The sequence below is a fragment of the Odocoileus virginianus genome, chromosome 4, assembly GCF_023699985.2.
Source record: "Odocoileus virginianus isolate 20LAN1187 ecotype Illinois chromosome 4, Ovbor_1.2, whole genome shotgun sequence".
In the NCBI taxonomy this organism is placed as follows: domain Eukaryota; kingdom Metazoa; phylum Chordata; class Mammalia; order Artiodactyla; family Cervidae; genus Odocoileus; species Odocoileus virginianus.
The window spans coordinates 78,301,449-78,315,702 of record NC_069677.1 but is presented as its reverse complement, the minus strand read 5'-3'; the positions used below and the strand labels follow the sequence as shown (position 1 = coordinate 78,315,702).

The window sequence follows — 14,254 nt, the reverse complement described above, 5'->3', positions numbered from 1 at the left end:
AAAAATCATAGTACAAGAGTTTGATATGCTTATCACTGATTAATTCCAAAGTTACACTATTCATATAATAACTGTCCTGCTCGATTGGGTTGTATTTATGAACCCCACCTTTGCTATAGCTTCATCTACTGGAAACCTATCATCCAGTGTATGCAGTATGTGTATGTGCTTGTGTGTGTGTGTGTGTGTGTGTGTGTGTGTGATTTATTTTAATATTTGCCAGGTTTTGTTGTATTTTGTGGCACAGTGGTAAAGAATCTGCCTGCCAATGAAGAATATGCAAGAAACATAGGTTTAATCTCTGGTGGGTCAGGAAGATCCTCTGGAGTAGGAAATGGCAACCCACTCCAGTATTCTTGTCTGGAAAATTCCATGGACAGAGGAGTCTGGCAGGCTGCAGTCCAAGGGGTCACAAACAGTTGAACATGACTGAGCACACACACAGAATCTTGTATTTTTAAGTTAAGTCTTCTGGGATTTCTTGAGTTCTAATTCAGCTGTTGGCATTGAATTCTCCCTCATTTCTTGCTATTTGCTATATGTATATAATTACTGAACTCATGAATATGCATAACCCCAAAGACACAAAGTTCAGTTCAGAACACTGTCTGAACTTGGGACAGGCAAATGAGCAAGACAAACAAGTGAATAAGCAGGCTTTTTTTTTAAGGTAATGAGCAGCAAAAAATGTCAGCTATTTTTTCCCTTGCTTTTGTCATTCCTTTTCTGTTCTGCAGAATAAGAGGAAAATACTGACAATCACATACAGCTGGGTCTTATTGAAAGAGAACCCAGCACACATGATTCCCCCAGTGACGATCTAAAATGAATAAAAGTGATTTGGATGGATGTATGGATAGACAGATGGATTGATGAAGAAATGAATGGATGGATAGATAGACAGATGACTGGGTAGATGGATGGATGTAGTATAGAGAGACAAGATTACAAACAGACCTGATTTTATTATGAAAAATAGATCAAATTTTCATTTCAGATGAAGCTAACTGTTGCAGGTTGTGTTCTTCAGGAACGGTCTCTAAGTTGGAGGTCAGTGTGTAGGATGTTTACCAGGGAGTGTCCTTATCATTGACACCTTTGGAAGGAGGGGCAAGGAGAAGGCCTGGGCACAGGGAAAAGACGAGTTGTAATGCAGGCATACGGCAGCTTCATCTGATTAAGCAGGGCTCTCTGCAGAAAGTGTTTCTTCAAAGTCATCCTGGGTTTAGGCAAAATTGCCCTCTTCAGTCACTCATTGGATACAGGCCACCAAGGATCATTGCAGCTGGGACATTTTTGAAGTGGCGGGTGGCTGCCGGGTACCCCCTGATGTCACTTGCAGAATCTGGGGCTCGTGTCCTTAAAGGAACCTGGGCCACATGTCTTCATGTACTTCACATCCTACCACTTATACAGATGTTAAACAGCTATAGATATGCATGAGAAACACCCTTACCTAAAGATGTTCTCATTAAATTGCTCCCCCTTTATCTAATAACATCATCTAATATTTCAAAGAAGAACTAACGATTGTCACAGTGCATGACAAGATCGTAATTAGACTAGATCTTTGTCATCAAAATTTTTAATTCAAAGGATGTCTTTGACTTCTATTATTTCTTTAACTTGTTTATTATTCAGGTAATATCTATGCATCTGCTGTTAATGAGATCAAGTAATAATAGGATGGTCACTGCTGACACAGGATTGAGGTCAATGGGAGGGCTGATGAAGAAGTAAGCATAATGCTGGGGGAGGTAGCAACTGCCTTGAGAAAGGGAGCATGAGGTGAGAAGCAGGATGTTTCAGGTAGCTGCCGAAGACGTGGGTAGAGAAATAAGAAAGTCACTGATTTCCAAACAGTGTCATCATTGAGATATATGGGAGCTGTTTGGACAACAGAGGAGATGGATATTTAGCTAGGTCTGGACAGAAAGTCTAGAGTCAGAAGACAGTTTCCAAGAGAAATGGAGCTGAGTATCAGAGGGATGCACAGCTTGAAAAAAAACATCTCGAAAAGAGGTAACAATGCAGTTGAGTTATAACACTTCAAGCTGGTTGGGGTGAAATGGGGCCTCGTGGGATGAGGGGACAGAAAGAAAGAAAGACAGGGTGTAGCCTTCACATTCATAGTCAATGTTCCTGAACCAGAGGGTACTTGCTCTGGGCAAACCTTGAGAGACAGTATCCGATCTTGTAGCATTCAGTGCCTCCTGCAGGATTCTGAAGGCTGTTATTTGATTGAGGGAGAGATTTACAGGAGTGTCTTAGAAAAAGTAATCTGATTGAGATATGTGAGATGGATTACAGTGCAGAAGGAAAAGAATGAGAGAGACCAGTTAGGACAGGATTGAAAATTTTTCATAAAAGATGATGATAGTGTGCTCAGGAACAAAAGAGCCAGATGCAAGAGATAAGGAGAGATGGAGTAACTAGATTTCACAGGCCAGGGAGACAGAGATGAAGGCAGAGAGAGATGAACAGCTAGGAATATCATATTCCATTCCATTGTATTCTATCCTATTCTATATAACATTTATTTAATAACTTTTGTTATTCTGAACTTCTTGCAGCTTGGAGATTTTGCTAGAGAGTTGAAGGGGAGGCTTGAATGAAAGGGAAATAGGACACATTTGGGCTGGAATCTGAAATCCCCTGAGACGTCCAGGTGAAGATCATAGCAGACAACTGAACATGCCGTCAGGAAGCTGGAGAAGGAGTTTTGGGTGGAGAGGTAGATGAGACAGTCCGTAGCATGAAGGTGACACCTGGGAGGGAGGGTGTAGGTGGGACCATCAGAGAAATCGAGGGAGAGGAAGTGAGGCTGGTCACCGAGGGATGGTGTCTCCACTGGGCGGGACGGGGCACAACCCACTCCAATATTCTTGCCTGGAAAATCCTATGGGCCGAGGAGCCTGGCGGGCAAGAGTCTATGGGTTGCAAAGAGTTAGATACGACTTAGAAACTAAGCAACTGAGTAAAATAAGGACCAGAATTCTACATAGAAAAAAAAAATAGCACGCATTAGGAAATAACACCGGAAAATGAAAGAGTTCCAACTCTTTGGGAAAGTTATAATATAACCTGAGAAAATATGTGTTTTATCACAGCAGCATCTACAGCAGATGATGTTCTAACAACAGTAGGACAAGTTCACGGAGACAGAGATCAGTAGGGGTTCATCTCATGTGAGAATTGTGAAGTTCATGTTTGTGGTTTTGCATGTTTATTTCAATTGCAAATAGGCAATTTCAAGTCAGGGAAGGTTTCTTGAACCTAGGCCTTTCTGAAATTGGGATACATGTGTGTGATTTGGTCCCATTATTGTTTTCTGTCCATGAAGGAGAAGGTTTATCACTTAGAATGAAGCCAGAGTTAATCACCTCTGAGACAACAGTTTACTGTTTTTGCTGTGATGCCTGTCTTAAAAAGTTCTAAGCCTGACAGAGATGTGTGTCCTTCTTTGAGCGTGTCTGCAACAATTCATGGATGTGAACATCTCTACATGTACCCAAGCCTCCTACTTAACTCAGCCACAGAAATTTAAATTCAATTTCTGGCTAAACAATTAGCCTGTTTACTTAACCTGTTTAATTTAGTATGTTTTGTGTGGTTTGGGCTGTTGCAAATATGCCCAAGACACAGCTCCCTAAAGGAAATTTAGAGATGGACCCTGAAGGCCGTCTTGGCCCCCAGATAGGCATGCCTCTCTCCTTCTTTGCCCTTCCCACCCAACAGTAGCCCCAGAGAATACACTGGTGGCTCACTCCTGCTTTTTCTTTCTAGGTCAGTGTTTGGGTGTCAGTTAATATCAGCTCATGTTGAACCCCAAGGGGACTTAGAGAGAAAGGTCAGGAAGGGCTGCAGATGAGCCCACATTTATGTGCACATCCAGAAGCTTCTGTTTACTTAGCACCTGCTGGCCCCGAGCAATGCCCTGCTCACTCCTGCATCAGACCCTCCCAAAGCTCTGCCCTGTGCCCTTCTCCTCCAGCAGGCACAAGCCAAGGACCTGGAGCCTAATTCGTGGTAAGCCAGAAACAGCTCTGGCGGCTGCTGACCCAGAAGTTGCCCGATTCAATGTTTCCAATGGCCATACCTGAATAAGCAAGGCTAGGTCTTGACTTTATCTCCCAACTTGCCCTACCAGCAGGGGGAGAAATGGCTGAGTGGATCCACAAGTTAGGAGTCTGCAGACCCTAGGACATGCGGCATGTAATATGTGTGCATGGAAGGTATTTGTTGTTGGGAGGACATGAATGCAAAGAGTAAAGAGTGATGGGTATAGCAATAGATATATTAGACAATCTCAGAGGGTTTGTAGACTGGGTGGAAGGGCTTGGAAATTATACTCTAGGACTCCTCAAAGGTTTTCAAGAGGGCTTTGCATTTCAAAACACTTTGCTGATGGATATGTGAGAAATGCTTTGCAGAGAGAATAGAATAATTGTTATTTCAGTACAGGTGCGAGATTCTGGCAGCTGAGATAGCAATGTATAGAAAGATTCTGATTCAAAAGAGATTTGGACACAGAGCCTCAAGCTGAGCTGAGCTATCCCTGCACTGTGCATCAGGTTCCCACCATCTTTGTTTTACACACAGCAGTGCATACATCCATTCCCATCTCCCAGTTCATCCCGCCCCCCGACCCTCCCATGTCCACCCGTGTTCTCTATGTCTGCGTCTCTGTTCCTGCCCTACAGATAGGTTCATCTGTGCTATGTTTCTAGATTCCACGTCTGTGGTTGTTAATATAGCATGGGATGAGGAAGAGGGTGGCCCAAGAGGGAAGAGATAGATGTATATCTACAGTTGATTCACTTCATTGTGCAAGACAGTTATATCCTAATAAACAAAGAGATTTAGACAAGAAAATCTTGAGGGCTTTAGTGATATATTAGCTGTTAAGATTGAGAACAAGACAGAAGTATGTGTGATGTAGATGAATAACATGCATTAGGAAATAACACCAGAAAATGAAAGCGTTCCAACTCTCAGTTTCTCGATATAGTGGCCAGTCAGTTGTGTTCTGTGTAGGCTGTTCATTCTATTAGGTTATAAACTTCCTTGGCCACTAGGCTAATCAGGCTGCATAAGACCTCACCTTCCTCCTTCCTGTCTCACCATCTTGTCATTGTTATGTCTTGGACCTATCTCCCTTTTTATTCATCACTTTGGGATTGTCTCGTGTGCAAAGTGTAAACACATCCAGGTGCATCATCAACCCTTAAATGTATTTTCAAAAAACCTTTGTACAATCAAGGTATATCAACATAAAGCCCTATTTATTCCACTAGTTGTAGGAAATAATAAAAAGATAAAAATCGATGTCCCCTGCCTCCTGGGTCATTCTACTTAGGAAACAGCCCTGTACACAGATAATTCTATTCACATGAGTCATACATTTCATTATAGAATCTTGAACAACAGGCTCTTGGGGTGGATGGAGAAGGATGTTAGTGTAGTGTGAACAGAGTGGAGGATTGTGTCACACAGTCAGTGATCTACTTTTCTAGAATCGGGAGCACACTGCAAAGTTGCAGAATTGGACAAGAACCAGTCTTATAGGTGGACAGTCCATTAAGCGATGCGCTCAACCCACAAGCCACACGTGTTCATCATCCCCATGATTTTCAGGCCACAGCTTGTACCTGGAAGAATGGTTTCTGGATGGTTTCAGAGCCCTGAGTCTACTTAGGTTCCAGGCATCCCTGGTGGACATACAGACCCTGAAATGGGTGTGTATTTGGGACTGGACTCTCAGGGACCAGCCATGGGATTTGCATTCCCATAATGAGCAGTGTTAGGAGATGCAATTTTTGGAGATTTTATGAAACACATAAGATGTTATAAAAAAATAAAAAATAAAACCTTCTTAATGGTTGGGAAGAAAGGACTTGTTAAACAATAGAAAAAAGAGATGGGAAAATTAAAGTATCTGCAGCTATGGCTCAGAAGACTTTGGCTTGAGGCAGTCTCTTTGAACAGTCTGATACCAAGAGCTGTCAACCTGAGACTTTTGTATGGAGACTCATGGAGTTTAATTACCACCAGAAATGAACGACAAAATGTGGAATTGATGGAATTATATATGGCAATGGAAAAAGAGCCTCACATGTCTCAACGTGCATGTAATGCATTTTATTTTCTTAGTGAATTATGGGCCTTGGGACAAAAAAAGAAAAAAAAAAGAGGAAGAGGAAAGGAGGATGGATGCTAAAGTGAGCTACCTCTGTGTACCACCTGGGCTCTGGCTGCAGGTTACATAAAGCCTGCCGCTGACACTCTTATGAATTGTTTCACCATCATTGTTTTACATGTGAAGAAATGGAATCAGAGAGTTAAAAAATAAAAAAACTGGGTCATGGACTTCCCTGGTGGTCTAGTGGTTAAGAATCCTCCTGCCAACGCAGGGGACACAAGTTCAGTCCCTAGTCCAGGAAGATTCCTCTTGCCTTGAGACAGTGAAGCGTGTGCACCACAATTACTGAAGCCCAGATGCCTAGAGCCCATGCTCAGCAACAAGAGAAGCCACCACAGCGAGAAGCCCGTGCACCGTAGCTGGAGAGTAGGGGGCTGCTCTCACGCAACTCGAGAAAGCCTGTGCCCAGCAAGGAAGAGCCAGTGCAGCCAAAAACAAAATGAATGAATGAATGAATGAAAAAGAAAACTGTATCAAGATGACACTGCTAAAACTACCCAAGATTGGCCAACACCCAACTATGTTTCTTTTAACATGCTGTATTCTCCTCTGGGTGGGGGGGGAGGTCAGTAAAAATTGTTTTTCACCCTCTGAAAAAGAATATACAGTTAATTTTTGAGGGGCAAGACCCAGAAATATATTAGCCTGATTTAATGTTCTTGCTATGCCTTTAGAAAGAACAAGAGTCTAGATTAAATTTAGTCTAAATTAACAGAGCATTCATTCAATAGCTCTGCCTTAGAGAATGGAACCCATACCATTATGTAGAATGAAATCCACAAACCTGGTAAGAAGTGACCTTGAGCAGATATTTACAAACTTTACGTAGGAAGGATATGTGAAAACCTGCTGCAGGTTGCATTCATAATTTCTGCACCTATAATGTGACAGTGTTTCATTATCAATAAGATTCAGAGAATTATTTACCTTAGAAAATGATGCAATGAATCTGATAAAGTAAGTGATGTGCCTAAAGCAGGTGATTTGACTTCACCAGCATAATTACAAGAGATTTAGAACCACTTAGTTTACTTTTTGCCTCCAATTTTATATCTTATAAATGAAAAATATAAGATATTGGACCCTTTCAAATATTTCTGAGCATTTTCTACAGCAGACTTGTGCTTCATGACTGAAGCACAGGTGACAACGTACATAGTAAGAAGTGACATGATTGACACACAGGTTTTTAAAATTTAATTTGCATTAAAAAGTGCATCCCAATGTAATGTGGCAAGTGAAACAAGAAGTCACAAAGCTAATGTTGGCATTATTCTGGGAAAATGACTTTTCCTTCGAACTAAAGCCTTCCTTTCATCATGTAAAATTTTAACTATCTTGGATAAGTATTTTTAAAAATAAGTATGTTCTGAAATATTTAGATATTATCTTTTCCCCATTTAATATATTAAAATAGCTTATGAGTCAGAATCTTAATTATGCACTATGATATTGTATTAACTGCAGAAATGCTGGCTGTCAAGAGCAGGGTGCCCCAGCACAGGCTGTCCGCCAGCTGCTATGTGTGTTAGCTGCATCTGCTCTTTATAGTTTGTGGTTCGTTTCTGCCTCACATTTACCTTACCTATTGTGGCTTCTTACTGAGCCCTTGTCAAGATGCCAATTCTCAGCATCTGGTTTAGACCAGGAAATGAGATAATAAGAGTGCTGCAAAAGTTTAAAATACAATGTTCAGAGTGAGGAATTGTCCTCTGAATGACATGAGTGAGGGTTAGTGCCTAGGCTTTCTTTTTATTATTATTAACACGAAGAGCCAACTCATTAGAAAAGACCCTGATGCTGGGGAAGATTGGAGGCAGGAGGAGAAGGGGATGACAGAGGATGAGATGGTTGGATTTCATCACCAACCCAATGGACATGAGTTTGAGCAAGCTCCGAGAGATGGTGAAGGACAGGAAAGCCTAGTGTGCTGCAGTCCGTGGGGTTCCAAAAAGTAGAACAGGGCTGAACGGCTGAACTACAACAATTGGAGTATAATTGCTTTACAATGTTGTGTTACTTTCTGCTCTACAACAGCGTGAACCAACCACGTGTATACTATGTGTTCTCCCTCGTGGACCACCCTCCTGCCCCCGCACCCCACCCATCAGAGGACCGAGCTGAGCTCCCCGTGCCACACAACAGCCTCCTGCTAGTTCTCTATTCCACATAGAGTGTGTGTGTGTATATAAGCCACCTTACCGAGTCCACGTGTCCATTTTCTGCATCAGAGTCTCTACTCCTGCCCTGCAGATTGGTTCATCTATGCCATTTTTCTGGATTCCACAAATATGCATTACTATACGATACTTGTTTTTTCTCTTTCTGACTTACTTCACTCTGTATGGAAGATTCTTGTTCCATCCACATCTCTACAAATAACACAATTCCACTCCTTGTTTATGGCTGAGTAATATTCCTGGGGTTTCTGACATTTCTTTTCACTGCTTTGGAGACTTTATTTCCAGCAGTGTCACTTTAAGAATAAACATTCTGAAATTTACTTCTGAAATTATAATTATATGTCCTAGAGTTCTATTAAACCAATGAATTACAGATATTTTAGAATTATGGAAAGCATTAATTTTTAAAAATGGATTATCCTGTAAATACTTCTTTTTTTAATATAGCCAGTTGATTTTTTATGTATCATGGTTTTTAATTCCTCAGAGAACTCATTACTACACATTTTTTCCTATTTTTATTTATTTTTTAAATTAATTACTTTATTTTAATTGGAGGCTAATTACTTTACAATATTGTAGTAGTTTTTGACATACATTGACATGACATTTTGATACATTGACATGAATCAGTCATGGGTGTAGCTACTTCTTGCCTCCATTCTTTGAACGTAATATTCACATGCCATTTTTCTATGCTGTGACTTCATTTTGCTATGAAGACACTCCTGTATTTAATAAGTATTGACAGCCTACACCCCATATTGTTTTCTTATTAAATAGATAGGTTGAAAGGTATCTATCTTATCTTTCTTTCTTGATCTGAGGTTTAGAAAGTAAGTTCCTGTCTATTTCTTTCTTCTCCCTATTATAACTGATAATAAAGGTGGAGACCTTAACCTTGTTACTTATGTTTCACTTAAGTGTTCTGTTTTTTTTTTTCCCCTTCAGTAAAGGCCTGGTGCAAGGCAACCAATTCAGGTGCATGTGAAGTTCTGTTATCCCCTGTGTTAACTCATTCACTGCTCATAGCAGCAACCCCCCCCCCCACCTTGTTTTACAAATAAGGAAACTGAGGCACAGAGAGAGTGCTAATTGCTCAGTCATGCAGGACTCCTTGCCACTGCATGAACTGTAGCCTGCCAGGCTCCTCTGTCCATGGGATTTCCCTGGCTACTGGAGTGGGTTGCCATTTCCTTCTCCAGACTAAAATGACCCAGCTGGAATTAAACCCAGGGAGTCTAGCTCCGAAGTTCATTTACCTTAGAAAAATGATCTCCACTTCAGATAAGAAGCACCCAGCCAACAGTGGGTGCCTAGATTCATCTGAGAAGACTCACAACTAGGTTTCTGTATGTAAGAAGCCAAAGAATTGTCTTGAAAAATTACTGGCAAGTTAGTCTCACCTAACAGCTTACTCCTGGAGAGTCGCTATGCTAACAGGATGTTGGGAAGTAATAAACTATAGTCTTTGTTGAGAAACATAGCCTTAGGATGGGAAGGGAGAAGAAAGATTACTCTATGAGACTTGGGCAATGTCTGGGAAGATTGTAACCCCACAATATTCAGCCAATGAGGAACAGGGGAGGGATCTGCGCTCCAGAGGATAAACGTGCTTGCTGTAACGTCCCAGGTGTGCCTGCCCACCAGACACCACATCTTTTGAGACTGTCATTAAAAGTCTTGCTTTCACTATATAAAAACAAACAAACAAAAAGAAACCAAAGAAGAGGAAATTTAGTTTTTCTTTTAAAGATGTCAATTTATTGCATGTTAATATTTCAGTTCAGTTGTGGAATAAAGATTTGTGACACTTGGGGCAAGATTTAGAGAAATACAAACACTCTTGGTACAGCTTGGCACTTTCCCCACCTCATGACAACCACGCACAAACCAAGTGTAATTCAGCTTGATCTAAACAGGTTTTGGGCTGTCAATACTTAATAAATATGAGAATGTCTTCTTACAGCAGGAAAATTTTACAGGATAGAGAGTGTTAGTCACTCAATCATGTCTGACTCTTTGCGACTTCGTGGACTGTAGCCCACCAGGCTCCTCTGTCCATGGAATTATTCAGGCAAGAATACTGGAATGGGTAAACATTCCCTTCTCCAGGGGATCTTCCCAACCCAGGGATTGAAACTGGATACCTTGCACTGCAGGCAGATTCTTTACCATCTGAGCTATTAGGGAAGCCTGTACAGGATAAAGGGCTCTGTTTTTTCAAGAACAGAGGCAAGGCTTAGCTACAGAGGAATCAGAGTGTAAAGAGAAAACAGAAACAAAATCCATACTACCTACATTTCTAAAATAGCACTAGCTCAATGGTTTGCAATCACCAGGTAGAACCCATCCTGAGATCTTTGTCTCTTAGCATCAGACTAACTTGTTGCAGACCCAAAGTTCTATTAATAACTTTACATTGAGTATCCACAGCAGTTTTGACACTGAATATGCTTGTCTGTACCTTTGGCTGTTTGCTTGTTTACTTGATTGTTTCTCTGGTAAGATCTAACTTAGCCACCTGCTTACTGATTCTGGCTGTATTTGCAATTCTGAGTTCTAACTTTCTACCTCCTCTAGAAGCGTGTGTGTGTGTGTGTGTCTGTGTGTGTGTGTGTGTGCACACGCGTGCTTAGTCGCTTAGTCATGTCCAATTCTGCAATCCCATGGACTGTAACCCACCAGGCTCCTCTGTCTATGGGGATTCTCCAGGAAAGAATACTGGTGTGTATTGCCATGCCTCCTTCAGGGGATCTTCCCAACCCAGGGATCGAACCCACAGAGTAGTAGTAATAATAATATTAAGTAAGAGAAAAGCCACTGCTATACTTTGTTAACATCAGCAGCCTATGACTATGCATGCATGACGGCTGTACTGGGTAGAGATGGTATATCATGTTCATTGCTGTCTGACATCCTGACATACCATGCAATATTGAGCACATACTAGCTGCTCAAAACCCACTCCAGTGTTCTTGCCTGGAGAATTCCAGGGACGGAGGAGCCTGGTGGCCTGCCGTCTATGGGATTGCAGAGTTGGACACGACTAAAGTGACTTAGCAGCACCAGCTGCTGCTGCTCAAAAAACACTTCTTCAGTGAATGAGTGAATGACTGGTTAACATTCAGTTGTTCCTTAGCTGAATTCCTTATATCTCCTCTGAGTTGATAATGAAATGAAACTATGGCTGATTTAATGAATAAATTCTGCAGACATCCTACTACTTAATAATTTCATTTTATGAAATCACCTAGTATAATAAGTGGCTTACATTAAGTTATTATGGGCTTAAGATCATAATAATCTATGAATAACTTCCCCAAAAGACTGATAGGAAGAGCACATTGTCAACTTGCCCATGACCTCATGACCAATAAGTAACCAAAGTAGAATCCAAAATTGGCTCCTCTGGTGCCATTTTGACCATTTTATGATGCTGATACCGTGTGAGGCCATCTAGGAAGCTGCCAAGAAGAATGGTCCTAAGTCAAGAAGGAAAAATCAGAGTGTATTAGGGAAATTAAATGAAAAGAGAGCATTGCAGATTGAGTGTGGCTGTGTCCATGGCTGTCTGAGCTGAAGGTTGTAACCTTATCTTCAGTAGCAGCACATCTCAACTCAGAAAACTGACCATGGATCAGTTCATAATATAAGATCATGGGCAGGGAATGTGCGAAATTAAGGGGGTACAGAGTAAACTCAATGGACATGAATCTGAGCAAACTCCAGAAGATAGTGAAGGACAGGGAAGCCTGGCATGCTATAGTCCATGGGGTCACAAAGAGTCAGACACAACTTACTGACTGACAAGAACTGAGTAACTGTGCAATTATCCTAACATAAACATTTTAAATTAACATTTGCTATTGGCTGGATGTTGGATATTTAAGAAGTGTCTAATAATAAAGCAAATCTATTTCTTCAATATACTTAAAGTATGTTTACTAAAAAGGCATGGAATGGATTGAAGGGAAAATAGTAATTGTAAAGTTAGTATTAGCAAGGCAGGAAAGGAACAGACTTGTGGACTCTGGGAGAAGGCGAGGGTGGGATGTTTCAGGAGAACAGCATTGAAACATGTATATTATCTAGGGTGAAACGGATCACCAGCCCAGGTTGGGTGCATGAGACAAGTGCTCGGGCCTGGTGCACTGGGAAGACCCAGAGGGATCGGGTGGAGAGGGAGGTGGGAGGGGGGACTGGGATGGGGAGTACATGTAAATCCATGGCTAATTCATATCAATGTATAATAAAAACTACTGTAATGATGTAAAGTAATTAGCTTCCAACTAAGAAAAATTAAAAAAAAAAAAAAAGAAATCTCTTGAACACATCATTTTTAAAAGCTTCCAAGGGAAAGCCAATCCCAAAGCCCTCTTTCAAGGCATTTACACTGAAAAACGCAGAACTTGAAGTATTTCCTTAAAAAAAATGATTATTGAATTTAAAACATTTTATCAAAATAATTAGATTAAGCATATTTTCTGCAGCATTAATATAAATTAATCCATGCTTATCATTTAGAACAATAAGAAAATTCAAATAACAAGAGAGCCCTGTTTCAAATCTTCTGCTCGTTCATATATTTGTATGCTGTAGCAGTGATTTGTATTGCTCTTTCAGTGTCATGCAAGAGGGTTAAATAAAAGAGAATGTAGAGTAATAGCAGCTCATTATCATCTTTCCTCTATTAATTTTCTCTTTTCTTTCAGTTCCACCTTTTATCCAGCCTTTTGAGTTTCCGAGGTTCTCCATTGGACAACGGGTATTCATCCCATGCGTTGTGGTCTCAGGGGACTTGCCCATCACCATCACCTGGCAGAAAGATGGCCGGCCAATCCCAGCAAGCCTCGGGGTGACCATTGACAACATTGACTTCACAAGCTCTCTAAGGATTTCCAATCTTTCCCTGATGCACAATGGGAATTATACCTGCATAGCCCGCAACGAGGCAGCAGCCGTGGAGCACCGAAGCCAGCTAATCGTGAGAGGTAAGGAGGCGCCGAGGACGCGTGGCATCTCTGCAGTCAAATCCAGTGACGCTCGTCAGTGGTGTTTCCTTGAAATATTAAAAGTAACTAGAACTCCCATTCAAACACACACACACACACAGCTGTAGGAACCAACTATGAACTCCCCTCAATTCCAAACCAAGGCTTAATGGATATTCATCTAAAACATGAAGTTTCAAAAATTAGCCAGGAAGAAATGTGTGAATGAAGATGTGGGGTCCATGGGATATATTTCTTGAAACAGGGCTTCCCTACATTAACCCAGTGATATTTGAGGCCAAAAGCTCATGAGCACATGCTGTGTTGAATTTACTTTATGGAACTTTTTGTATTGTCATTTAGACTGATGATTTTAAAAATAATATTTGTCAAAGCCATATATCACAGTTTTTCTAAAGTCAAAATGTATAAGGTAGCTTTTATATGTTTTGGTTTTCTAGTTTCTAAAATGTAGTTTTCTTTTCTTCCTCATTTCTGTTGAGCATTCAATCTCTCATTATTTGGGGAGGGTATTGAAACATCTATTAAATTAATTGAAGTATGGCAAAAATTTAGGAAAATTTTGAAAGAAGGTACTTTAATTTGCATAAAATTTTTCTAGGGCTTTCAATGAACCAAAAATGTAAGCTAAAGTCTCATTTCACATCTCTGCCCAGATCTCCCAGTTCTCATTAATGCTCACATGCATTACCTGCAAAATGAGAAGTTAGTGTTCTCTAGTGTCTGTGGAGCACAGATGTTCTGTGATTTCTTGATTCTTCTAGAGGTATATGTGTTCATCTACCCATACAATGCTCACCCACATTGCAGAAGTAATTGTATGAAATTAAAGATTTATATTAATGTTGACTATT

At 40.8% G+C, this 14,254-nt stretch overlaps 1 protein-coding gene across 1 annotated transcript in view; it reads left to right on the top strand.

Moving 5' to 3' along the window:
• Nucleotides 1-14,254, top strand: part of DSCAM (DS cell adhesion molecule) — an 808,668-nt gene that overhangs the window by 529,840 nt on the left and 264,574 nt on the right. Inside the window, exon 9 of the mRNA XM_070466795.1 lies at nucleotides 13,101-13,379. Within this exon, the coding sequence (XP_070322896.1) occupies nucleotides 13,101-13,379 (279 nt within the window). The remainder of the gene's footprint in view (nucleotides 1-13,100; nucleotides 13,380-14,254) is intronic.